The sequence below is a fragment of the Podarcis erhardii genome (assembly GCF_964252035.2).
Source record: "Podarcis erhardii genome assembly, chromosome: 2".
NCBI lineage: Eukaryota > Metazoa > Chordata > Lepidosauria > Squamata > Lacertidae > Podarcis > Podarcis erhardii.
Window position 1 is genome coordinate 117,386,792 of NC_138498.1, and position 25,074 is coordinate 117,411,865.

At 43.7% G+C, this 25,074-nt stretch overlaps 2 protein-coding genes across 11 annotated transcripts; both read right to left on the bottom strand.

Annotated features, from left to right (window-relative positions):
- Positions 1-2,342: 2,342 nt before the first annotated feature.
- On the bottom strand, positions 2,343-8,649 carry LOC309336982 (uncharacterized protein). Of its 6 annotated transcripts, none has more exons than XM_081853568.1 (3): positions 8,236-8,649; positions 6,465-6,589; positions 2,343-4,998 (listed from the first exon to the last, which is right to left on the bottom strand). In XM_081853568.1, exons 2-3 carry the CDS (start codon positions 6,496-6,498, stop codon positions 3,689-3,691), a joined length of 1,344 nt encoding a protein of 447 aa, XP_081709694.1. In that variant the 5' UTR covers positions 6,499-6,589; positions 8,236-8,649; the 3' UTR covers positions 2,343-3,688. The 6 variants fall into 6 exon arrangements, with proteins under 6 accessions (XP_081709694.1, XP_081709690.1, XP_081709695.1 ...); XM_081853564.1 differs by having other exon boundaries at positions 2,343-5,001; XM_081853569.1 differs by having other exon boundaries at positions 8,546-8,642.
- A 2,147-nt stretch (positions 8,650-10,796) lies between these two features.
- LOC309336865 (uncharacterized protein) lies at positions 10,797-23,640 on the bottom strand. Of its 5 annotated transcripts, none has more exons than XM_081853311.1 (4): positions 20,433-20,519; positions 20,275-20,301; positions 17,990-18,115; positions 10,797-13,780 (listed from the first exon to the last, which is right to left on the bottom strand). In XM_081853311.1, exons 3-4 carry the CDS (start codon positions 18,021-18,023, stop codon positions 12,276-12,278), a joined length of 1,539 nt encoding a protein of 512 aa, XP_081709437.1. In that variant the 5' UTR covers positions 18,024-18,115; positions 20,275-20,301; positions 20,433-20,519; the 3' UTR covers positions 10,797-12,275. The 5 variants fall into 5 exon arrangements, with proteins under 5 accessions (XP_081709437.1, XP_081709435.1, XP_081709436.1 ...); XM_081853309.1 differs by having other exon boundaries at positions 10,797-13,783; XM_081853310.1 differs by lacking the exons at positions 20,275-20,301; positions 20,433-20,519 and adding an exon at positions 23,306-23,640 and having other exon boundaries at positions 10,797-13,783.
- Between the last annotated feature and the right edge of the window lie 1,434 nt (positions 23,641-25,074).

Sequence of the window (25,074 nt, forward strand, 5' to 3'; positions counted from 1 at the left end):
CCATCCAACCTCCAACCGCCTCCAGGCACTCACACAGGACCTTCACTGCCTTCACTGGTTCTGATTTAAAGGAGAGGTAGAGCTGGGTGTCATCTGCATACTGATGAACACCCAGTCCAAACCCCCTGATGATCTCTCCCAGCGGCTTCATATAGATATTAAAAAGCATGGGGGAGAGGACAGAACCCTGAGGCACCCCACAAGTGAGAGCCCAGGGGTCTGAACACTCACCCCCCACCACCATCTCATTCTCTAGCATGGATAGGCAAATTAAGGCCCGGGGGCAGGATCTGGAAACGTGTGTTTTGGAGGGAGGGAAAGCTAACCTCATCCAAAGGCATAAAATAATAGAGCTGGAAGGAACCTCGGAGATCTTCCTATATCCAGTTCCGGGCACCACAATTTATGAAGGATGTTGACAAGCTGGAATGTGTACAAAGGAGGACAACGAAGATGATCAAGGGTCTGGAAACCAAGCCTTATGAGGAACGGTTGAAGGAGCTGGGTACGTTTAGCATGGAGAAGACATGGAGAGGAGATATGATAGCCACCTTCAAATATCTCAAGGGCTGTCACATGGAAGAGGGAACAAGCTTGTTTTCTCCTGCACTGGAGGGTAGGACTCAAACTTACAAGAAAGGAAATTCCAACTAAACATCAGGTATAATTTTCTGGTAGAAAGAGCCGTTGGACCTTGGAACAGTCTCCCTTGTGATACGGAAGGGGGTGGCATGTCTTCTTCACCTTCTTATTCGCTACAATATATCAATCTATTTTCAATTGTCAATGTCAAAAGGGACTAAAATCTATAAAATTCATAGAAAATCAACATGCCAATTTGCTCAATTTCTCTAGGACTCCATCACACCTCCCCTGTCCTCCATAATCCCTCAAGCAAGGTGTCAAGACCCTAATCCTGTCAAATCACTCTGCCAAGCCTTTCCTCCGGGCAATGCCAGTACATGGACCATTGTCTTCTCATCACCGGTACTCAGGATGTGCTTATCTGCGCATATCTCCAGCTCTGCATATTCCCCCCTCCCTCCTCCATATGTTAATCCTGTGTAACCCAACCTCTCTTTAATGTATTCATGATGTAACTGGGATGTATTTTGCACTGTATTCTGGGACATGGAGGGAAGTTTCAAAAGTTTATGTCACCCCTTTCTCGCTGTTCAATCTCGCCTTGAACCTGTTGCGCAATAAACTTGGATTCTCTGCAGCTTGCTCCTGTCTCCGGCTGAGCTCATTTTCCTCCGCAGGGACCCGCGGACTTAGTCCGACGAGCTGGGTGGCAAAGCAGCCTCGCAACCAGATTTTGCCGTAACACTTGAGAGGTTGTGGACTCTCCCTCCTTGGAGGTTTTTAAGCAGAGGTTGGATGCCCATCTGTCATGGATGCTTTAGCTGAGATTCCTGCAGTGCAGGGGTTGGGCTAGATGACCCCTAGGAGCCTTCAAACTGTGATTCTATGAGGACAATCACATATTGTTGTGAACAGGGATTTTCAACTCTGACAAATATGAAAGATCAGAAGAGAAAGGCTTCTTTGTGTTGATGAGAAGATCTCAAAGCCACACAAATGGCCCAGATGAGAGGGGCAATATTGCAAAAGAGTTGGAAGCCCTTGATCACTTGTTAGCTGAAGAGGGAGGGGGTATGTCAAAAACTCAATTGGTCTGACTGTGACTGAGGGAAGTCCTCAGTGGTAGAGCCAGTGTGGTGTAGTGGTTAAGAGCGGTAGTCTCGTAATCTGGGGAACCGGGTTCGTGTCTCTGCTCCTCCACATGCAGCTGCTGGGTGACCTTGGGCTAGTCACACTTCTTTGAAGTCTCTCAGCCCCACTCACCTCACAGAGTGTTTGTTGTGGGGGAGGAAGGGAAAATAGCACATTAGCCGCTTTGAGACTCCTTCGGGTAGTGATCAAGCGGGATATCAAATCCAAACTCTTCTTCTAGGACATTCTCACAAACTGTCACCTGTACAATGACCCCAAATTTCTGCTAGTTACAACTTACTGTTTCCCTTCGGGAAACAAAAATAACCTCTGGCATAAAATTACCCAGAAATGCATTGAATTTTGCCATTAGGCAAATATTTCTCCAGGTAATGTTCCCCTCTCTTCTCAATTTTGTTTTCTGTGTGTTTTTGCAACCTTTTATTTATTCTTTTACAATAAAGAACAGCAGCTTTTGTTCTCCACATATAATGAATGAAATGAAATGTTGTAAAATACACAGAACATTTTTTGTTGCCCTCCACCCCCAAATCTCTGAGCTACAAGAGAATCCAGGCATCCCAATGCTTACCCATCCTCCCGATTCCTTGGAATAAAGACGATGGTTATCTTTAGGATATGTGGTTTTATTTGCACATATATACAGCCTTAAGAAAGGGTGCAGGGGCTCACAGCACAAACACTTAGATCTTGCTTTCCCATTAGGTTTCCAGGGTCAGTCTCTAGCTTCCAGCATCACACAGCAAAAACAAACGCCCCCTAGGATGACTTGGCATGCAATCAGGTGAGGGGTGGGTGGTGAAGTACTTATCCCTTCCTGGAAGCATCTTCAGTTGTCACTACGCCAAGACATATCTTGCTACCTAACTCTTCAAGATGCTGATGAGACCATCAGGGCAAATTATTTTAACAAAGGACTTGACTTGTTTCACCAGGTTTTCTCTTGTAGATTCTAACCTTTCTTCATGGAGCTAAGAAGGCAGAAAACCCAGTGGGAATAATCTAGTTGCATGTCTACCTAGCTGAATCACCTAGAGCATGTGGCCCTCCAGGCCTTTTTGGTGGCCCTCAGCAACATTGGATACTCCCCCTCCCAGCCACCTAGCAAGTAACAAGGAGGGCTCATAAGGAGCAGAAATACCTGTCTCTCCTGGGCCTTTGTTGCGATAAAAGCTTATCATGGGTCTTCTTTGGGCAGTTCTAGTTATTTTCGGGCCTTGGTTGCCTTTGGTGCCCCCTCTCCCTGCACATCAGTATGTATAATAATAATAATAATAAAAAATTTTATTTATACCCCGCCCTCCCCAGCCAAGACCGGGCTCAGGGCAGCTAACACCCGATATAAAAACAAATTGATTGAAATACAACTTAAAAACAAGATTAAAATACAATATTATAAACATTAAAATACAGCCTCATTTCAATGGAAACTCAAAACAAAAACTTTTTTGGGGATGAAAACGTCAAGTCTTCACCAAGGCTAACTTTCCAGACTGGTCCTACGTGGGCCAGAAAAAAGCAGGGAAGTCCCCAAATAGGAGTTCCATCGCAGGAGGAGAAAGGAAAAAGGAAAGAGGGGGAGGGGATCAAGTTGATTCCAAGCCGAAGGCCAGGCGGAACAACTCTGTCTTACAGGCCCTGTGGAAAGAAATCAGATCCCGCAGGGCCCTGGTCTTATGAGACAGAGTGTTCCACCAGGCCGGAGCCAGAGTTGAAAAGGCCCTGGCTCTGGTTGAGGCTAATCTGACTACCTTAGGCCCAGGACCTCTAGGGTGTTGCTATTTATGGACCTTAAGGTCCTCTGTGGGGCATACCAGGAGAAGCAGTCCCGTAGGTACAAGGGTCCTAGGCCGTGAAGGGCTATGTGTTGTGAATCCTGCTTCTGTACCAGGTATGCCCACACAATTGCTAAGGCCTAGCTTGTTTAGTCTGAAAGTCTGAGGAACAGACCTCAGGTAGGTTTCTTCATTGTGTGGGTTTTCTGATGTATTTTAAGATTTCTGCTTTTGCTAAACCTCTTCCCACACTCCTTACATTCATAGGGTTTCTCACCTGTGTGAGTTCTTTGATGTAAAGTTAGACTACTGCTCACGCTGAAGCTCCTTCCACACTCCACACATTTATACGGTTGCTCTCCTGTGTGGGTTCTTTGATGTGCAGAAAGGCTTCCACTCACACTGAAACTTTTCCCACATTCCATACATTGATACGGTTTCTCTCCTGTGTGGATTCTCTGATGTGCAGTAAGGTTTCCGCACTGACTGAAAGTCTTTTCACATACCAAGCATTTATAAGGTTTTTCTCCTGTGTGGGTTCTTTTGTGAGCAGTAAGACTTCCACCATCACTGAAGCTCATTCCACACTCCATACATTTATATGGTTTTTCCCCTGTGTGGGTTCTTTCGTGTGAAGTAAGGTGTTGATGTTGACTGAAGGTCTTTCCACATTCCAAACATTTATATGGCTTTTCGCCCATGTGAGTTTGTCGGTGTGTATTAAGGTTTCCACTTTTGTTAAAGCTTTTCCCACATTCCATGCATACATAGGGTTTCTCGCCTGTGTGGGTCCTTAAATGTAAAGTAAGGCTACTGCTTACAGTGAAGCTCTTTCCACACTCCATGCATTTATATGGCTTCTCCCCAGTGTGAATTCTTTGATGTGAAGCAAGGCTACCGCTCACACTGAAGCTTTTTCCACATTCCAGGCATGTATATGGTTTCTCCCCTGTATGGGTTCTTTGATGTGAAGCCAGACTTCCACTTACACTGAAGCATTTACCACATTCCAAGCATTTATATGGTTTCTCTCCTGTGTGGGTTCTTGCATGTGCACAAAGACTCCCACTGTCAATGAAACTTTTCCCACACTCCAGGCATGTATATGGTTTCTCGCCTGTGTGGGTTCTTTGATGTGTAGCAAGACTACTGCTCACGCTGAAGCTTTTCCCACATTCCATACATCTATACGGCTTCTCTCCTGTTTGTTTTCTGCAGTGTCCATTTAATAGTGGTTCATTTTTTAATATTTCCTCCTCTAATAGAATATCTTCGCTTCTCTTTCCTTTCTGATCCTGTGTGGCCAGAGGTTTGTGGATGCCAGCATCCTGAGAAGCACTGGGCATGTTCACATTCTTTGAATGGTTTCCCTTGAGCCTCTTTTGTTCCATTTGATTTCCAAATATCTCTGTTCCGGCTTCAGCTTGGGTTGTTTCCAGTGACGCTACAGATGGGTTCCTATAATTCACGCTGTCTTGCTCATCACCTGCTTGGGGGGTAGAAATCCCAAAAAGAGATTAATACAGTAACCAAGGATTTCAACAAGAACAATTACCAGCGACTATTTTTAAAAACTCAAAAATCTCCCCTTCCTGAAACCGGTATCACCTTTTGAATATGCTACTGTCTCAGAAAATAACCTGAGTTCCTTTTGGTCCATTTCCTACTTGATTTCAGTAGGTGTAAAAATGGTGGATGAGGGTTTTTCTTCTTCTTCTGTGATACAACTGTGATCTCAATTTCTGCAACTTAATATAATAAGGGTGTTTGTGTGTATGAGAACCCCAGCAACATATGCACTCTGTATATTTATAAAGGACCTTGAAAGCGTCTGAGAGGGTGGTGCAACTTTCCTGAGAGGAAATGTGACAACGAACCAAGCTTTCTAGGCAAGAAAAATGGCAAGTAAAGCAGGTATATGATGCAAATAACATAATGCATGATGGAGAGAGAGAGATTAAGAGTGATTTTCTCCCCTTATCATAATACTATAACTCTGGGTCAGCCCAAGAAGCTGAATGTTGGAAGATTCAGGATGGCAAGAGAAAGTTCTTCTTCACAGGAGACGTAATTCAACTATGGAATTTGTTGCTGTAAGAGGCCTGGGCAGTGTGTGATTTCAGAGTGTGATTTCAGGCTGCAGGGCAAGTGCTCGCGTTATGGAAGGCACACAAAAATGAAAATAAAAGAAAGCAACGAATCTGTTCACACACACAAAGCCAGCATGTCAGGGACACAGCTTGGTAAGACTTGCTCCCTGATAGCTAGCTTTCTACATGCATTGATATTTGCCTTTTCTTTTTGCAATGGGTGTGTGAATGGGAGGATTAAATTCCACTTAGTTCCTAGAGCCTGAGGTTTACCACCTCATCTATTGTTTGGGGGGAAAAGGCTGCAGCAGGAGGATATAGCATTACACTCACATTCATGGCTAACATTGCAAGCATCATTTCTCCCTCAGTAGAAGTGGAAGTGTGTGTGGGGGGGGACAACAGCCAAGGCCAGGTCTAACACAGTGTAGCAGGGAAGGCATGTCCAGAGCACATGGCTCAGCCTCCCATTTCCACACTGGCATCCCTACAGGGCCCTGAGGAATACCACAAAAAGGACCAACAGTGGGTGATCTTGGGCCAGTAGCTGTCTCTAAGCATAACCTACATCACAGGGTTGCTGTGAGGATAAAATAGGGAGGAGGAGAGCTACGTACACCTGGAGGAGAGGTGGGATAGAAATATAATGTTGTTGTTTAGTCGTGTCCGACTCTTCGTGACCCCCTGGACCAGAGCACGCCAGGCCGTCCTGTCTTCCACTGCCCCCCTCAGTTTGGTCAAACTCATGCTGGTAGCTTTGAGAACACTGTCCACCCATCTCGTCCTCTGTCATCCCCTTCTCCTTGTGCCCTCCATCTTTCCCAACATAAATATGTATCAACCAAGGAAAAGGAATCCTTACCCAGAGTGGCCATATTCCCACAATTCTCTGGCATGCCTTTCTTGAAGAGCTCTTTAGCCTGGATCGAGGAGATCTCACTCCACTTTGGTGAAATACACAGCTGCCTCCTCAAAGGATTCTAGCCCCTGAAAAAAATAAAGAAAATTCTCTATTAAGAAATAAACGCCCATGGACATAAAAAAACATTACTATGGTTCCCAGCAAAGAATGAAAGGGTGCTATAACTGAAGAGATTTGTGTCTAGTTTTTATTTGATTATTAATATTTCTTACATTTCTATACTACCCTTGATCAAAGGGTGGTTTACGACATAAAAGCACAGAAATGCATACCACAGTAACAAGCCTCCCTGCAAATATTATTATTTTAATTGTGCATGAGAGAGACCTTGAAGATCATACACCCTTCTCAGCTGGTTCACCTTAATATCTTGCAGTGCCAAAAAATGAAAGCGGCAAATCCTTTCAGACACACACAACAAAGCAAGATGTCACCTCCACACCATACATTTAAAACACATTCAAAGCACATGGCTTTCCCCAAGGTTTCTTGGGGGTAGTAGTTTGTTAAATTCGGTGGGAAGGGAGACACTTCTGTTCCTAGGACTCATTGGGCGTATCTAGAACTCATTGGGCGTATCCATGGTGCCCCTCACAAGGACACATTTTACAACTGGTTTAAGTATGACTGAAGAAGCAAAAATAAAAAAAATACTTGTGATCTATTATGGTGAGGCTCACAACCCATGCAGAATGACAAAGCTCAAAATCTCTCAGTCACTTTGCACAAGCCAAAGGTCGAAAAGCCACATCTGCAGCAGCTGTGCACTGCGAAACACAGCAGAACCATCACAGTACTTACTTTTCACAATGAATGTTTGGCAGCAGTTCCTGTATTGTGGTATGCGTTACAATAGCCATTATTTTTATATTTTAAAATAGTAAATATATAAATAATAAACAAATAAATTTTTTTTACATTTAAAAATAATAACAAAAAATTCCAAAACAAAGGAAAGGTATCCAGTTGACCCCTTACAGCTTAATTTATTATTATTATTGTTATTATTACCATTACTATTACTATAGAGCTTACAGGGTTAAATGCTGGTCTATGACTGTAATAAGCTGACTGAATCGAATGAAGCACTAAGCGCTCTTGGTTAAGTTGCCTCTGGTTTTTACCTTGCGCAAACGACATCAAGGTGGAAATTGAAAAAGAAACACACTTGAAAGCTAAATGAAGGAAGTCCTTTTTTTTAGCTGGTACCCAAACAACCTGCAGAGCTTTGGAGGGGGGGAAGGTTCATAGCTGTCAACTTTTCCCTTTTCTTGCGAGGAATCCTATTTGGAATATGGAATCCTATTCGGAATTTCTCTTTAAAAAAGGGAAACGTTGACAGCTATGGCTGGGGAAGCCCAGCCAGATGGACGGGGTATAAATAATAAATTATTATTATTATTATTATTATTATTATTATTATTATTATTACCCACAGAATCATAGAGTTGGAAGGGATCACGTCCACCCCGCTTGCTTTTTGCCACCTTCGCTCACTGCAGACAGCCCATGAGAACACCCACCCCCCCACCCAGTCCCTGAGCTGAGCTTTGCATCCCTCTCAGCCTGCAGGGCTCCTCAGCTCCCTTTCAGCGAGGACTGAGCTAATCTTGCTTGGGTGAAGCATTCAAGAGGCTCTTGCAATGGAAAGAAGGCAGATATTTGGGGCCCACTTTGGATTTGGACACATCAGCCCCCCCCCAGTACCTACCCCCCCTTGCTGCAGAGGGCAAACCTGTGGCGGGGTTGCCCCCTTCCTTGCAATTTGGGCTGCCCCCTCCCGGGTTGTTTCTGCTGTCTTTGCAGCACCCAAGTGGCCTCTTGGTGGGGGGGGGGGTGCAAGCCCGGGCCGTGTTTCTGGAGGTCCTGGGGTGCCCAGGGGACACGACCCCCCCCCCAAGCCTCTCTGATGTGGTGCAAAGGAAAGCAGAGCCATGCATTTGACACCAGCTGGGCTGCAGCAGTTGCCAGAGGGAGGCATACAGGATCCAAGCATCTTTCACCCAACGCTGAGGCTTTACCTCTTTGCCAAGGGATCTCAGGAGGCTCAGTCCCTTTCCTGGAACATAACAAGGAGCTTGCTTTACTCTTGCCTGGCCCACTTCAATTTCTTTCCCCAGGACTCCCCCCCCCCTCTCCTGCCTCTCTAGGAATCTCAACTCAATTGGTTTAACCTTTGGAGCGCCGGGCTCTCTCTCTCTCTCTCTCCACTCCCACGTCGCATTCTGCAAACCTTCACAATTCTGAGCGGTTTTAACAGTCAGGGTACTCCGGGAATTGTAGCTCTGGCTGGGGAATGGGAGGTCTGCCAGCACCCAGAGCAAACTGCAGGAGGAGGCAGCCAGCAAAAATTAGGGCCAGAAGATTGGCACAGGAAAAAGGTCAACGTAAGAGCTGTTTGACAGTGGAAAAAATCTCCCTCTGGACTTGGTGTGTTTAAGCAGCGGTTGGATGGCCATCTGACATAAATGCTTTAGCTGCGATTCCTGCATTGTGCGGGGTTGGACTAGATGACCCTTGGGGGGCCCCTCCCAACTCTACAATTCTGTGATTCTGTTGTAAACAAAATCTGCCCTTTTTCCCTTATGGGGTATCCAAGAGCCTGTCTTACTGTCAGTAAGAGATGTGGAGGGAATGAATAAAGCTCTCTTTGAGAATTGTTTATTTCTTATGGTTGGAAGGGGAGACAGGAAAACAGGATGCCTGTACCCTAGCCTTAACTGCCTTGTCTCATACACAAATGTGGAAAGTTAATCCCTCTCCTAAACTAATTCCACTACTTTGAGGACATAAGCTTTGTCCGGCTGCTTTTTTTTTCAGATAAGTACTTTTATTTTTATTTTTTAAAAATAATATTTATTAAAATTTCAATAAAAAAGGTTACAAAATTGATGAAAAGAAAAAACAAAAAATACAAATTACAGAAAAAATAAAAACAATTAAAAGTAAATCCCTCTTTCTATATCTTAGAGTTCATTTCATGACTTCCTCACACCTCCCTTTTTTGTATTCCAGTTCAGATAGTTAATTCAGCAAATCCTTACCCTCTTTGTTTTATCTTATTTCTTAATCAATTTTTACATATTCCTGTTTAACCTTATTACTAAAACCGCTTCATTTCATTCCAACGTCATTTTAACATTCAATAATTTTACAGTGTTTCTGTAAATAGTCTTTAAATTTCTTCCAATCTTCTTCCACCGACTCTTCTCCCTGGTCTCGGATTCTGCCAGTCATTTCTGCCAATTCCATATAGTCCATTACTTTCATCTGCCATTCTTCCAGGGTAGGTAAATCTTGTGTCTTCCAATACTTTGCGATAAGTATTCTTGCTGCTGTTGTGGCATACATAAAGAAAGTTCTATCCTTCTTTGGCACCAATTGGTCGACCATGCCCAGGAGAAAGGCCTCTGGTTTCTTCAAGAAGGTATACTTAAATACTTTTTTCAATTCATTATAGATCATCTCCCAGAAAGCCTTAATCCTTGGGCACGTCCACCAAAGGTGAAAGAATGTACCTTCATTTTCTTTACATTTCCAACACTTGTTATTGGGCAAATGATATATTTTTGCAAGCTTGACTGGTGTCATGTACCACCTCAGATAAGTACTTTTAAAAACTAATAATCTGTTGTTGGCATCCATCCGTCTTGAGAGACAATGGAGTGTGCCTCTGGAGGTGAAGCCAAACTGCTGCACTAGGAGCACCAAGCCAGCGAGCAAGCCTGGGCAGTGCGTATGGAGGTCCTGGGCTGCCCAGATGACAAAACTCAGCCATTTACCTTCCTGCCAGATAAATTTACCTATTTATCTACTTGCACTCTGACGTGCTTTCGAACTGCTAGGTTGGCAGGAGCTGGGACCGAGCAACAGGAGCTCACCCCGTCGCGGGGATTTGAACCTCCGACCTTCTGATTGGCAAGCCCTAGGCTCAGTGGTTTAGACCACAGCGCCACCCGCGTCCCTTCATCAGAAAGGAAAGACCTTTTATTAAAGTAGCTTTGTGATCACTCAAGGCATCATTATTTCAGGACCTAGTAATGTCAGCGGCATCATCAAAGGTTTGTTCCCTTGCTCATCTTCCAATTGCTCATCTGCCACCATTACCACTCTGCATTCCACAGGTCAGCATTTACACAGAAGAATAAAGCGATGGCAACCTGAAATCAGAAAGGCCAGTGTTGAGAAATTAGGTTAGCTTCTGAAATTTCTCAAGACTCTGGCTGTTCATTACCACACTGATCTTGTTTTCAAAAGAATACACTTTCAAACTTTCACAATTCACCACTTGAATCATTTATTGTGTATTTAAAGCATAAACGTTAGTAGTGAAGTTTTCAGGTGCAACTGATCCTATTTTCTTGATTACATCTCAACCGCTACATTAAAAATGGACCAAACACAAATCACCAACAACCTCTAATCTCTAAAGTAACTTCGACAGGAAATGCAATTTGCAAAGGATGGAGTTCCGTGACGCACCATTACAAATGTTTCATCTGCAGAAGCATTCCAGCAAGCTGGTTGCAACACCCCCCCTCCCCCTATGCTCTACTTTGGGTTTTTTCCTGAACTGCCGCTTCAGCCAATTTTGGGGGCTTGGGTGGGACCACCCCCATTACACATGATTTCTGCTAATGGGATTGATTAAGTGAATCTCAACCAGTGTTGGAAAGTGTGCAGTGGGTCTCAGAAATGCACCTAATAAATAGATCAAGTATAAGAAAACTAGGGAAGATGGAAAATCAGCCACCATATATATTTTGACTACTTCTACACTATCTAATAACTGGAGCTTTTATACACTTGGTCCCCTCTCTCAAATACAGACTGGTCACACATTTCCTTCCCCCATTAATTACTGCAACGCATTATTAGTCTCACTGCTTCCTTTCTCAAATCTGCCCACTCAAATCTTCTGCTAATTTAATCTACACTGTCCAACTTTACAACCAACTGATTATTTCCTACTCTTCACATCCTCTCTTTCTAATCCACCCCATTAACCTTGGATGTGGGTGTAGGGGACATTTTCCAAAGACATTTACCATGCAATGTGTGTTCCCAATAGACAACCTTTCTTACTGCACAAATAAAAACTGTAATCCAAAGAGGAAATTCTAGTGTAGGCACACTGATGGAAGGGATAATCCCCAGAAGCATGAGTGAGGAATACCTACTGTATTTGCAGGAAACAGAGAAAAGCATAATCTTAATAAATCCTAAGATATCAAAGAATTTGTCAAATAAGCATGCCAGTGGGTTCTCATCTGTGTAGGTTCTCTGACGTCTAAAATTTGTGTTGATTCTGCATCACACACATTCCAGATGTTTCTTCCTTACGTGGATTCATTGATGTCCCCTGTGAAATTCATTTCATATACCATATGGCTTCCTCCTTGTGTGGGTTCTTTCCTGCGTAGCAAGTCTGCTCTCAGAGTGCATGTATTTAAATAATTTCACTCCTGCCTGCATAAAATAAGAAACCACGCTATCTAAATCTTTCTTAATTTATACAGTTATTATTTCTTCCCTGTGTTTTTTGAATATTTCATAACCATTTTGCTGTGCTCTTTCCACTACCCAGGGATTTATAGTCTCTCTTATGCAATTTCTTTTGATCCATACTAAGATCTTTATGGATCATGGGTCATATTAGAGTTGGAATACAACTTCTGTGGGAAGCCAGGGTGGGAAAGGCTCTCTTAGGCATTTATATTATTCTCACATTTTTTGCTGCCAAGAAAGCTTTCAATCAAGATTGAAGCTTGGTTCAAACTCCATGCATTTATATAGTTGTTTCTTTGTGTGGGTTCTTTGATGGGTAGTAACACTTCCACTCTGACTGAAGCTTTTCCCACACACTAAGCATTTATATGGTTTCTCTCCTGTGTGAGTTCTCTGATGTGAAGTAAGGGTGCTGCTCACACTAAAGCTCTTTCCACAGATCATGCATTTATAAGGTTTCTCCCCTGTGTGGGTTCTTTGATGTTTAGTAAGGTTTCCACTATCATGGAAGCATTTCCCACACATTAAGCATTTATATGGTTTCTCCCCTGTGTGAGTTCTTTGATGTGTATTAACATGTGCACTCTGGCTGAAACATTTTCCACACTCCATGCATTTAAATGGCTTCTCCCCTGTGTGGGTTCTTTGATGTGAACTAAGCTTTTCACTGTTAATGAAGCTCTTTCCACACTCCACACATTTATAAGGTTTCTCTCCTGTATGGGTTGTTTGGTGTGTTTTAAGGTTTGCACTTTGGCTGAAGCACTTTCCACACTCCATACATTTATATGGTTTCTCCCCAGTGTGGATTCTTTGATGTAGAGTAAGGCTACCACTCACACTGAAGCCTTTTCCACATTCCATGCATTTATATGGTTTCTCCATAGTGTGCATTTTTTTATGTTTAGTAAGGCTTCCACTGCCATGGAAGCACTTTCCACACAGTAAGCATTTATATGGTTTGTCTCCTGTGTGAGTTCTTTCATGTGTTTTTAGATTTACGCTCTGGGTGAAGCACTTTCCACACTCCCTACATTTATATGGTTTCTCACCTGTGTGGGTTCTCTGATGTGTATTTAGGTTTGCACATTGGCTGAAGCACTTTCCACACTCCATACATTTATATGGTTTCTCTCCAGTGTGGATTATTTGATGTGCAATAAGGCTATTGCTCACACAAAAGCCTTTTCCACATTCCATACATTTATAAGGTTTTTCCCCTCTGTGGATCCTTTCATGTGAAGTGAGACTTCCGCTATCACTAAAGCACTTTCCACACTCCGTACATTTATACGGTTTCTCTCCTGTGTGGGTTCTTTGATGTTTAGTAAGGTTACAGCTGACACTGAAGCTTTTTCCACATTCCATACATTTAAATGGTTTTTCTCCTGTGTGGGTTCTTTGATGGATTGTAAGGTTACCACTCACACTGAAGCCCTTTCCACATTGCATGCATTTATAGGGTTTCTCCCCTGTGTGGGTTCTGCGATGATTATTTAGTGTTGATTTGTCTTTGAACATTTTCCCGCACACTGGACACTTTTTCACTCTTTCAGTATCTGGTGGAAGTTGAGGGTGATCTGAACATGGAGAAGCACAGTATTTCTTCCTCCAATTCTTTGACCGCTTTCTGTCCTGCCTTTTTGATGTCCTTTGGTTTCCAAATGTATTTTTCCCCACTTCATGCTTGATAGTTTTCAATGAATCCAAAGATGGCTCCTCATGAATCTTGTTATCCTTCGCATCACCTGCTTGGGAAGAAGAAAGGAAAGGGGGTGAATGTTATTCGGCTATTCAGCTGTTTCCCAGGCACTGAGGTTCTGAGGCAATCACCTACAAGATGTTACAGAACAGAATGGAAGAAGAACTTTGGTCCAGAAAATAAATCACTTGTCTATAACAGTGTTTCCCAGTAATTACTCTGGTTTCTCCCTGCAGAGCTGTTCTGCTCTGTGTTCCATTTTTTTTAAAAAAAAGAATTTAGACATTCATTTGCGTATTTTTACCTCCCTCCAAATCCATTTCCCTTTTGCCTTTTCAAATTGCAAATCTGAGGCAGGGACTGACTCACTTCTTTTAGCCATCTGTATGGCCACTCTGAGTGTCTTTGTTTTGGCTGAAGAATAGGATAAACAAACTAACTAATGAAGGAGTATGATTACCAGCCAGCAATAAAGACATCTGTTTATATGTGAGTGTGACTGTATATTCATGGAATACTTGACATCAGGAATAATTCCGAATTATGTTTTATTTATTTTCTAGCTATAATCTACAACACCTCACCAGCAACAGGCAACACAGCAGATGAGACTTAGCAATGTTTGGGAAAGGAGATTGCTGGAACCGGCTGCTCTGTTTATCAGGTTCAAACCTTTAAAAAATAAATTAATTAAAGTTTTCTATATTAGCACAGTTCTATGATCCTACCTCTTATTCTGCTCTTTTAGACGCAGCAGACATTTTGTGTTATGCCATGCCAAAAGAGCAATTTTAGGCTATGCCACGCTCCCACAGGGACATTTTTGTGACTAAAGCTCACAACACATTCTCATAATTCTGAATGTGTCCAGGGCTCCAACAAGACCTCAAGAGTCCCTGAATGTTATGCTGATGCCTGGGCTGGTGACTCCTCCCAGAACCACCCAGTTTGCCAAATGTAGCTCACACCAGTGAAGAATCACAGAGAAGAGGGCTCAAGTAGCAAGTTGGGAAGTCCCATATTTAAAAGTCTGAAAGGGCCTTTGAGTGGAAAGAGCCACAGGGGAAATGCCTGAATGACTAGCAAATTAGGTGAGGAATGTCTAAAGTAACTAATAAGGAAAAAGACGGAAATGTCAAAGCGGCAATTACAGGTCAAAAATACTATATTCTGTAGCAGAAACACCACACTGCACTGAGCCTGCATGATCAAGGCATTACATTCCTCAATGTATGTGGGAGCTACTTCTCTCCCTTTCCAAAGAGACAGCTTTCTCCCCTCACATGTCAACAGTTCTTTTCTGCCATTTGCTCTCAGAAAAAAGTGCCAGCACTGCATTTGTTTCTGCCTGCAGCATGCTGAAGGGAACCTGAGCAGTGTAGTTCTGCCTTGAGAGAGAGCAGCTGGATAGTCAGTCTTTCACTAATTGGAATTAATTTTTGTCAGGGAACTGACATTGGAGCGAGAGGTGAAGGCAAGGCTCCCGAGCGATGCAGGAGAGGGGACCAGCAGGGGGGAAGGAATTCAGCACAACACCAGTAGAGAAGGGAGGGAGATGGAGGATTCGGAGAGGGGTCTCCAAGACTCTTCGCCCGAGACTAGTGGAGAGAGCATGGGCACGCCTCTGCCCACTCCTTCCTTGCGCAGAAGAGTCCCGCGCAGGGAAAGTAGGCGGAGACTTGGCGTCAAACAACTTCTATGCTGGAAGAGGTTCAAGAAACGCCCACTGACGGATTCTGCAAGCGACTGAACGGCCACGGAGTGAAGGGCTGTCAGCCGAGGCATGGTTAGCCAGGCGATCTAGCCAAAAGTAACAGCAACTTACGCACAAGTAACCCCTTATAACCATTACAATTTTGATTGGGTCTTCTGCTTGGAACAAAACACACACTCATAGACTCACTTAAGTGTAATCTTGCTTATTTGAATCCTGTCATGCAATAACCATTTTAGGCTTACTTATTTAAAAGCTGTTTAGATTTTACATTCTCCAAGTTTTATTTACATATGATGTACTTTTGATTTCTCTCTCAAATAGTTATCCTTTATTAGGAATAACAAACCACACATTATCAAACAGACACCGTATACAAATTATGCAAAATATGAGCTCAACTTAACAAGGTTTGTCCCGGTCAGATCTTTAACTCCAGAGAAAATCAATTTGCATAAACAATACAGTACAGCACTACCGAATCCCCGATCAATTAAGAACAACTAATTCTCTTTATAATGACGCAGTCTTTCTACATGGACAGCACTCAAAAATTCAGCCACTATTAAAGTAATTTGATCATTCCTGTCCGAAGGCAGGTCCTGAACCCTTGGTGGCGTAGATATCAGCCTATTGAGTTGTAAGGCCTCTAATAATTGTCTTCTGGCATAAATGCCAAAATCACAAGAAAAGAAAATATGCTCCAAAATATCAGGTTCCTGTTTACTACATTTGCAGAGACGCTCTGTTTCTGGGAGAGCTAAATATCTTCCGTTCACTATCATCGAGGGAAACATATTAAATCTGGCTTGAAGCAGAACTTGGAGGAATTTTACCCTTATGCTTTTCATATAATCAGTTATCCATATAATCAGTTATCAGTTTTCAATATATTCATATATAACCAGATATTTTTATAATGATTTTATAATCCATGTTTGAATCGTGAAAGCTTCTGCTTAGTTTAGCAAATTGCTTAAATCTGCAAAGTCTTAGATGAACTTTGTCCCAGTACCTCCTTGTTCTCTCTCTATCTCACCGAACAAGGGAAGCGATAAATCTGATGTGCTGGCACATTTCCCCCCCTTGTCCAGACAAAGTCTGTACAGTGAAACAGGAAACCACAGAATGTCCCTTATAGCAGATGGTCTGTAGGAGCTCAACAGCCCAAGTTCCTCTTTGCCCTAAGTTTCTATTTCTTGCAATAAATCTAGGGGAAAGGTCGGACTGGTGTTCAAACTAAAAAGCAGTAGTTGGGAGAGAACTCTTTGTACGGTCAGGAGCAAGGCTTGTATGCACTTATTAGCTTATTTTGCTGCCGTTCGCAATTGTATCCCATTATGTCATGATCTGTGATGTATGTACTCAGGTATAAAAGCCCCTGGGCAATAGGTCTCAAGGCCCAGTCTTTTGGAAAGGATTCCACTGGGTCAATTATTGCTCAGCAATAAACCTCACTTTCTTTTTCTCCAATTGCTGCATCTGTCAATTCTTGGACCCTATTTGAGTTGGTCACTGGTAGCTTTTAAAATCCTTGCAACAGGCTAACATAAACAGCCTGCACAATTAATGATTCTTCAGATTTGTCATAATATTTGTCATAATATTGTCTTTTCATAACATGAGCTACATTCACTGGTCCACTGCTGATACATTTAAAATAAAACTTTATTAAAGGGTTTTAGCCTCTGGGCCACAAGGATATAGAAAGAGCCCTGCTGGATGAGGCCAGTGGCCCATCTAGTCCAGAGTCCTGTTCTCACAGTGGCCAACCTGATGCCTGTTGGGAACCTGTAACCAAATGAGAACCCTCTCCTCTTGCAGTTTCCAGAAGTGGTTTTCATAAGCACTAAAGGTAAAGGGACCCCTGACCATTAGGTCCAGTCGTGACCGACTCTGGGGTTGCGGCGCTCATCTCGCTTTACTGGCCGAGGGAGCCGGTGTACAGCTTCCGGGTCCTGTGGCCAGCAGGACTAAGCCGCTTCTGGCAAACCAGTTACAGATAGGTAGCCGTGTTGGTCTGCCATGGTCAAAACAAAATAAAAAAATTCCTTCCAGTAGCACCTTAAAGACCAACTGAGTTAGTTCTAGGTATGAGCTTTCGTGTGCATACTGGCAAACCAGAGCAGTGAAAGGGAAACGCCATTTACCTTCCCGCTGGAGCGGTACCTATTTATCTACTTGCAATTTGATGTGCTTTTGAACTGCTAGGTTGGCAGGAGCAGGGACCGAACAACGGGAGCTCACCCCATCGCGGGGATTTGAACCGCCAACCTTCTGATCGGCAAGCCCTAGGCTCTGTGGTTTAACCCACAGCGCCACCCGCCGCCTCCAAATTTGGAGGCAGAGCATAGCCATCATGGCTACTGGCCATTGATAGTCTTCTCCTCCATGAATTTGCTCAATCCTCTTTTAAAGCCATCTAGGTTGGTGGCAATCACTGCCTTCTGTGGGCCATGTTTGGTCACCACTCGCTTGCCCACTGGTGTGATTTAAGAACTTCATTTTCAATACCATCCAAGGGGGAAAAGACATTCTTACCTACAGATGCCATGTTCTCATTGTCTTCTGGCATGACTTCCTTGTGAAGAGATCTCTGCTCTGAATTTTGGCGATCTCACCCACCTTGGTGAAATGCACAGCCACTGGCTCAAAGTACACCACCCACTGAAAGAAAGAAGGAAAGATTCTCTAATCAGAAATAATATATTCCTGAACTCTATATTTCCATTGAGTTCTTGTATTTCAATATTCACCACTAAATACCATTTCTTATACCTGCTTATTCAGAAATGTTTTAGCTGTCCATTTCAGCCGGGATCCAGTAACCCTCATGATATGATAGATGCACAGATTCTCTGGACTTTGTTTTTGAGCTGTTTACACACCCCAAGCTTTAAAGGGGTTTTTGTCATATACAGTACTATACATCATTAACTTGTGGAATTTGCTGTCTTAAGTTGTACTAGCTGGCACCAGCTTGGATGTCTTTAAAAAGGAGATAAAACCAGGTAACAGAGAATCACTATACTGTGACCCAGAATCTCCCTGCCCCTTCACGCCTGCTTGACAGCATCAACGTCCAGAAATTGCACTTTTACAAGTCACTCTTTTGGTGAGGCAGCAGCTGTGGCTCAGGGTGGATAACTTGAATAAAATTTCAGTAAAAACATAATAAGAAAAAAAGAAAAAAAATACAGGTTAAAATGCAATTTAAAATGCAGCTTCATAATTATTGACAATTATGTATTGTTTGGTTATTTATAAAACATATTTATATACCGTTATACAACCAACAATATATAAAAATGGTTTACATCAGTAAAACATAAAACTTTTCAATAAAAACCATAAAAAGTTATAAACAAACAGCAATTAACCATTGTGGAAGGATGTTAACTTTTATGCTGTTCTATGTATACCACCGATTCTTTGATTGGGCCCTCTAAGTAACTATTATCTGGCCTAAAATTACCGTTTTACAATCACATATCCAATATATACCATAAAAACAAGATTCCAAAGAATCTCCTGGATTTCCCTCCTTCCCTTTGTGGGTCCTATCGTTAGCCATTTCCTCTTGCATCTTTTATAACAATCCCAATCTTTTACATCTCCATTAAATCCAAAATTCACCATTAAACTACAAGTGTTATTGCAATTCTACTAACAATTTTAACAGTTTGCAATGGTTTTTAAGATAAATTATAAATTTTCCCCATTCTTTATTAGAATTTTGGTCTTTCTGATTCTTCCGGTCATTTTTGCCACTTCCACATAATCCATCAACTTAAATCTGCCATTCTTCTCTGGTTGGGACATTATCTTCTTTCCGTATATTTTCAGGACCCAGGTTACTTCTAGGGTTTTGTTTTGAATGGTTTTTGTTGTTGTAACCCACCCTGGGACCTCAGGGTGAAGTGAAGGTATATAATACTGAGATCAACAAGAAGAACAATAATAATTTGCAGTCAGATAAACTTGCGTTCTTAAGGTTGGGGGGGGGGTCATTTCCTTCTCTCTCTCTTTTAAACAGAGCTCTCCCCTCGCCCCAGGACTGAGCCTCTTTTCTCTTCTGCAGCTCCCCCTCCCCATGTCCTGGGTGGGGAGGGGGTTTGAACCCCAACTGGGTGTTCAGAGGAGACCCTCTTTGGTCCACCTCCAAGAGCCAGTGGTGGCAAAGTGCTTAGACACTGTTGGACTAGGGACTGGGAGGCCATGGCTGGAATTCCCCGCTCGGCCCCGCTGGGCTTGACCTTGGGCCTTCTGCCGTCTTCTTGCCGCCTAACCCACCTCACAGGGTTGTTATGCGGATGAAATGGGGAGTTGGGGGAGAGAGACAACCAGGGAAGCCACCTTGAGGAAGGGCAGGGAAGGAGCTGTGCCAATGCAATGAAACAGCAAACTAAATAAACAAACCCTGCCGACAGAAGCCCTACATCAGGCAGCCCCAAACTTGGCCCTCCAGCTGTTTTGGGACTACAATTCCCATCATCCCTGCATAGCTGTCAACCTTCCCTTTTTTTTGCGGGAAATTCCGCTGCTATCCCGGATTGTTAGATATCCCGTGGACTGTCCCCGGGGCTGGTGAGGCTGCTCATCCCTTATTTTCAAGGCTGCTGATCCCTTATTTTCAAACCTGAAAGTTGACAGCTATGCATCCCTGACCCTGGTCCTGTTAGCTAGGGGTGATGGGCGTTGTAGTCCCAAAACAGCTGGAGGGACGAGTTTGGGGATGCCTGCCCTACATGCAATTCCCAGAGGAAATTGGGGTGAGGGTCTTTCTCTCTCTCTTCCCCTCCACCCCCTCAGTTCTTGGTTCCTACCCCTCTTCCAGTGTTGCAGCTGAGTACCTGTCAGGGGAAAAGGCGGGGTATTAATAAATAACAACAATTATAATTGTTGTTGTCTAAATAATAATAATAATAATAATAATAATAATAATAATAATAACGGCGTTTCCCCGTCCTGTACGCGCACCCACCTCGCAGAGCAACCGCTCAGTCTGTCTGCCAGCCTCTCTCTTGTTGGAAGACAAAAAGGAAGCGCCCCCTCTATTTCTCCCCCCATTAGACCATTTCCTGCCGCTCTATGAAACAAAGCTCAGCTCATTTAACCCTTAGAGAACCGAGTGGGTGGCCGAAAAGAAAAAAGGCGCTCTTATCCTTGTCTTTTGAAAAGCAGCATCCACAGAATCATTGTAGAGTTGGAATCATTGTAGAGTTGGAAAGGGACCCCGGGGTCATCAAGTCCAACCCCCCTGCAATGCAGAAATCTCAGCTGAAGCATCCATGACAGATGGCCATAAAACCTCAAATGAGGTAGTCTCTGTTCCACTGTCAACAGCTTGTAAGCCCTGTGAAGGAACAGAGGGAGGGGGAAGAGAGGGAGAGACCTGTCAACGGACTCAATCACAAAACCACAGGCCCAGTTTTGTGGTTGGGTCAGGGACATAGCTGTCAACGTTTCCCTTTTTTAAAGGGAAATTCCCTTATTCCGAATAGGATTCCTCGCAAGAAAAGGGAAAAGTTGACCGCTATGGTCAGGGATGTGTGGCTGGGGAGGGTGTGTGTTTGTGTTTGTGACAATCATGAAATAACCCCTTCTGAAGTTACCGCCACACTACTGTGCACGATGTAAAGTTGTTTTCTATTTTGCATCTAGATATGTTTGGATTACTTTACCTCCTGGTAGATCAACCTGCTCTCCTCCGGCTTTGGAAAGGGGGGGGGGGAGGTACAGCATTGCAGAGAGCGGAGCCTTCCTTGCTTGGAGGAAAGAACCTCTTTTTATCCCTGACATAGAAGTTCTCCCCCCTCCTCTAAGAAGCAAAGCTTCGCCCTCGCCTCCCCAAAAACCTCACAGCGACTGAATTGGAGCCCAAGGGGTGCGCCAAAGAGGATCCTGCAGGCGAAGCCAGGAAACCGGATTAAGGAAAGCAGCCCTTGTCTTGCATTGAGAAAGCAGCTGGGTGGTGGGATTGGAATAACACTTGTAGTTTAATGGTGAATTTTGGACACAACGGAGATGCAAAAGTTTTGGATTATTACAAAAGATGCAGGAGGAAAGGGCTAACAATAGGACCCACAAAGGGGAGGAGGAAAGACCCACAAAGGGGAGGAGGAAAGACCAGGAGATTCTGTGGAATCTTGTTTCTATATTATATGCTGATGTTGTTGTTGTTTAGTCATTTAGTCATGTCCGACTCTTCGTGACCCCATGGACCAGAGCCTGCCAGGCACTCCTGTCTTCCACTGCCTCCCACAGTTTGGTCAAACTCATGCTGGTAGCTTCGAGAACACTGTCCAACCATCTCGTCCTTTGTCGTCCCCTTCTCCTTGTGCCCTCCATCTTTCCCAGCATCAGGATCTTTTCCAGGGAGTCTTCTCTTCTCATGAGGTGGCCAAAGTATTGAATCCTCAGCTTCACGATCTGTCCCTCCAGTGAGCACTCAGGGCTGATTTTCTTCAGAATGGAGAGGTTTGATCTTCTTGCAGTCCATGGGACTCTCAAGAGTCTCCTCCAGCACCATAATTCAAAAGCATCAATTCTTCCACGATCAGCCTTCTTTATGGTCCAGCTCTCACTTCCATACATCACTACTGGGAAAACCATAGCTTGAACTATACGGACCTTTGTATGATGACATGTTACTGTAAAATTTTAATTTGAAAAACCCAAATAGATATGTTTATTAAAAAAGAGAAAGCAGCTGGGTGGGCGCCCTGTTCTCCCCCCCCACACACACACACCAAAAAAAGCAAAGGCGTTGCCCTTTCCTTCCTCTCTTCCTCCTCACCCAAATGCCCCCCCCCACGCCCTGTTACCTCCAATGCTGCCCCTTGGCTCTTCCTCTCGGCTGAGGAACCCCACGTGGCCGATTTCCCGCGAAGAGATAAGGAAGCCTCCTCCCACTTCGGAATTCCTGGGCGGGGGAGGGAGACGAGGCATGACGTCATTGCCTTTAACCCTTGGAGCACCGAGAGGGGGGAGCGGCGGTTAACGAGCCCCTCGAGGTTCCATTCCTTCCCCCGTTAAGAGCATCATCTCAGCCTTAAGAGGGAGAAGCTCCGTTTCCTTTCATTCGGGTACCTGGGCGCCAAACTTCAGTCATTGGTCCTTCGTTGAAAGGTAGAATCAGTACGTGGACGGGATTCCCAGATCTCAAGCGTTCACTTACGAATGAATGCTTCTTACTGCGGCTAAACAGCCAGCATAGTAAAACCAGAATTTAAGCATAATTTTAACATAAATATTAAAACGGTCAAAGTGGAATTTAACAATTAGTATACTGATTAAATAGATTTAAAATATGTATCCAAGGAAATATAAACTCTATTAAAAGTTTTTCCCCCCTTTTTTCTTTTAAATATCAATGATTTAGACTTATTTTGATGGGACTCCTATAAATAGGTTAGCAAAGTTGTATCTGAAGAAGTGTGCATGCACACGAAAGCTCATACCAAGAACTGACTTAGTTGGTCTTTAAGGTGCTACTGGAAGGAATTTGTTTTGTTTTGAGCAAAGTTGTAGGTATTTTAAACTGAGCTACCAGTCAGCTACCAGACCATAATCCCCATCTCAGGGAAGGAGAATCCTGGCGGACCTTTTAAGGTAGCCCTTTCTGACCTCATAGCTTCCAGATTGTGATGATGATGATGATTTGCTTTCCTCACAAAAGTGACCCAAAGCAACTTACATTAAAACCAATTGAAAGAAACATGACCAGTAAAAGCAAAAAAAAAAAAAAAAAAGAAAACCACATACGGAGACAAAAGGTGAGTCTTACAGATCCCGCCCAGCTAAAATAAGCTCCAAATGCCTGAAACCTTTCAAAAAAGAGGGTGCCAAGCATACCTTGGCGGTGGTGAGGGGGGCCATTTCACAAGTGGGGAGTCCAACACCAAAAAAAGCCTCTTCTCTTGTTAGCACCCCCTCAGGTAACAATCTCAGAGATCAGCACTGGCTTTCAAATGATTATGGGCCCAATTCAGGGTGTTGCTATTGGCATTTAAAGCCCCAGGGAGGTAACTTCGGTGCCACTAATGCAGCAGTTTGAGAAGTCACACAGGCAGCAAAACCTGTTTTAGAAAGTGGTAAAAGTTCCTAAATTATGGGTATAGTAACACAAGAATGGCTTGTGAGAGCCATGCAGTTAAGGGGGAGCAACCAGCTTAGTCTCTTCACATGCTGAGTTCATCAGGTAGACTGAAGGGTGAGCTAGGCCTGGCAGGACAGCTTACTCTATGGTCATAACCCATTCATGCATTAATTAGACTGGGGCCACAGCAGTGAGACTGCTAAATTCCAAGCAATTTTTATTTAGTTTTTTCTTACATTTAATATTCACCTTCTTTCCAAGAGGAGGACAAGATAGTGTGCATCTTCCTCCTCCACATTTAATCTTCATGAACAACCCTGTGAACTCCTCCAGAAGTTTTTGGCCTACACCCCCCATGATCCCTAGCTAGCAGGACCAGTGGTCAGGGATGATGGGAACTGTAGTCTCAAAACATCTGGAGGGCCAAGGTTGAGGAAGCCTGTTCTATGTCTAGCAGACAAAATAACCACTAATAAATGGTCAGGTCTGGATGGCACCCCCCACATTTGACTCTTCTTGGGCAAAAAAGAGGAGGATTGCATCTTCTCTTGGCTATAGGCAGGGCCAATTTGCCAGGATACCAAATTCAGGGTGAGCAATTGGAGTTGAAATGGGTCTATTGCACAAAAAGCCCCTTAACCCAACCTGGATTTTTCTATTTTTATTTTTATTATTTTGCAAATAAGGAAAATGCCCCGACAAGGGTAGAATAGCCATTTGCTTGAAGCATGCCATCTAAGCTCTCCACAAACAAATCAAGATGAATGTCCATAGAAACATAGAATCATAGAGTTGAAAGGATCCCCTAGGATCACCTAGTCCGGTGGTGGCCAAACTTTGCCCTCCAGCTGTTTTGGGACTACAACGCCCATCATCCCTAGGTAACAGGACAGTGGTCAGGGATGATGGGCACTGGAGTCCCAAAACAGCTGGAGGGCCAAGTTTGGCCACCACTGACCTAGCACAATTCTCTTCAATGCAGGAAGTACAGCTAAAGAACCCCTGACAGGTGGCTCTCCAACCTTGCTTCAAAAAACCTGCAACAAAAGAGAATCGACCACCTTCCAAGGTAGTCCATGACTGGCATTGCAACTGTGGGACCAAAATAAATGAGGCTTCAGGGTCTGAGTTCCTGGAAGGGGTTCAGCAGAAATTTATCTGGAATGACCCTCTTTTGATCTGACAAAAGAATTCCTTGACCGGAAATCGAACCCCCCAAAAAGGGCTGCCTGGATATTGTGTTAAACTCCTAGAGATACTGAGGGTGGGCTTAATCCCTCATGTGTGCAGAGGGCAACAGATTAGCAATTCACCACTCTGGCTCCTCATTGCAGGCAGATTTCCAGCAGCCGTCCCTGGGTGGGCTCGAACCACCAACCTTCTGGTTAACAGCCAGACGCGCTAACCGATTGCGCCACAGAGACCTGGGCAGAGCTGTTTCTCTGCCTCCTGTTATGCTCGGTGCTGGGAAAGTTCATTTTGAAAAGGAACTAGTTCAAGTTCAAGGAGGAACCAGTTCCAGGAA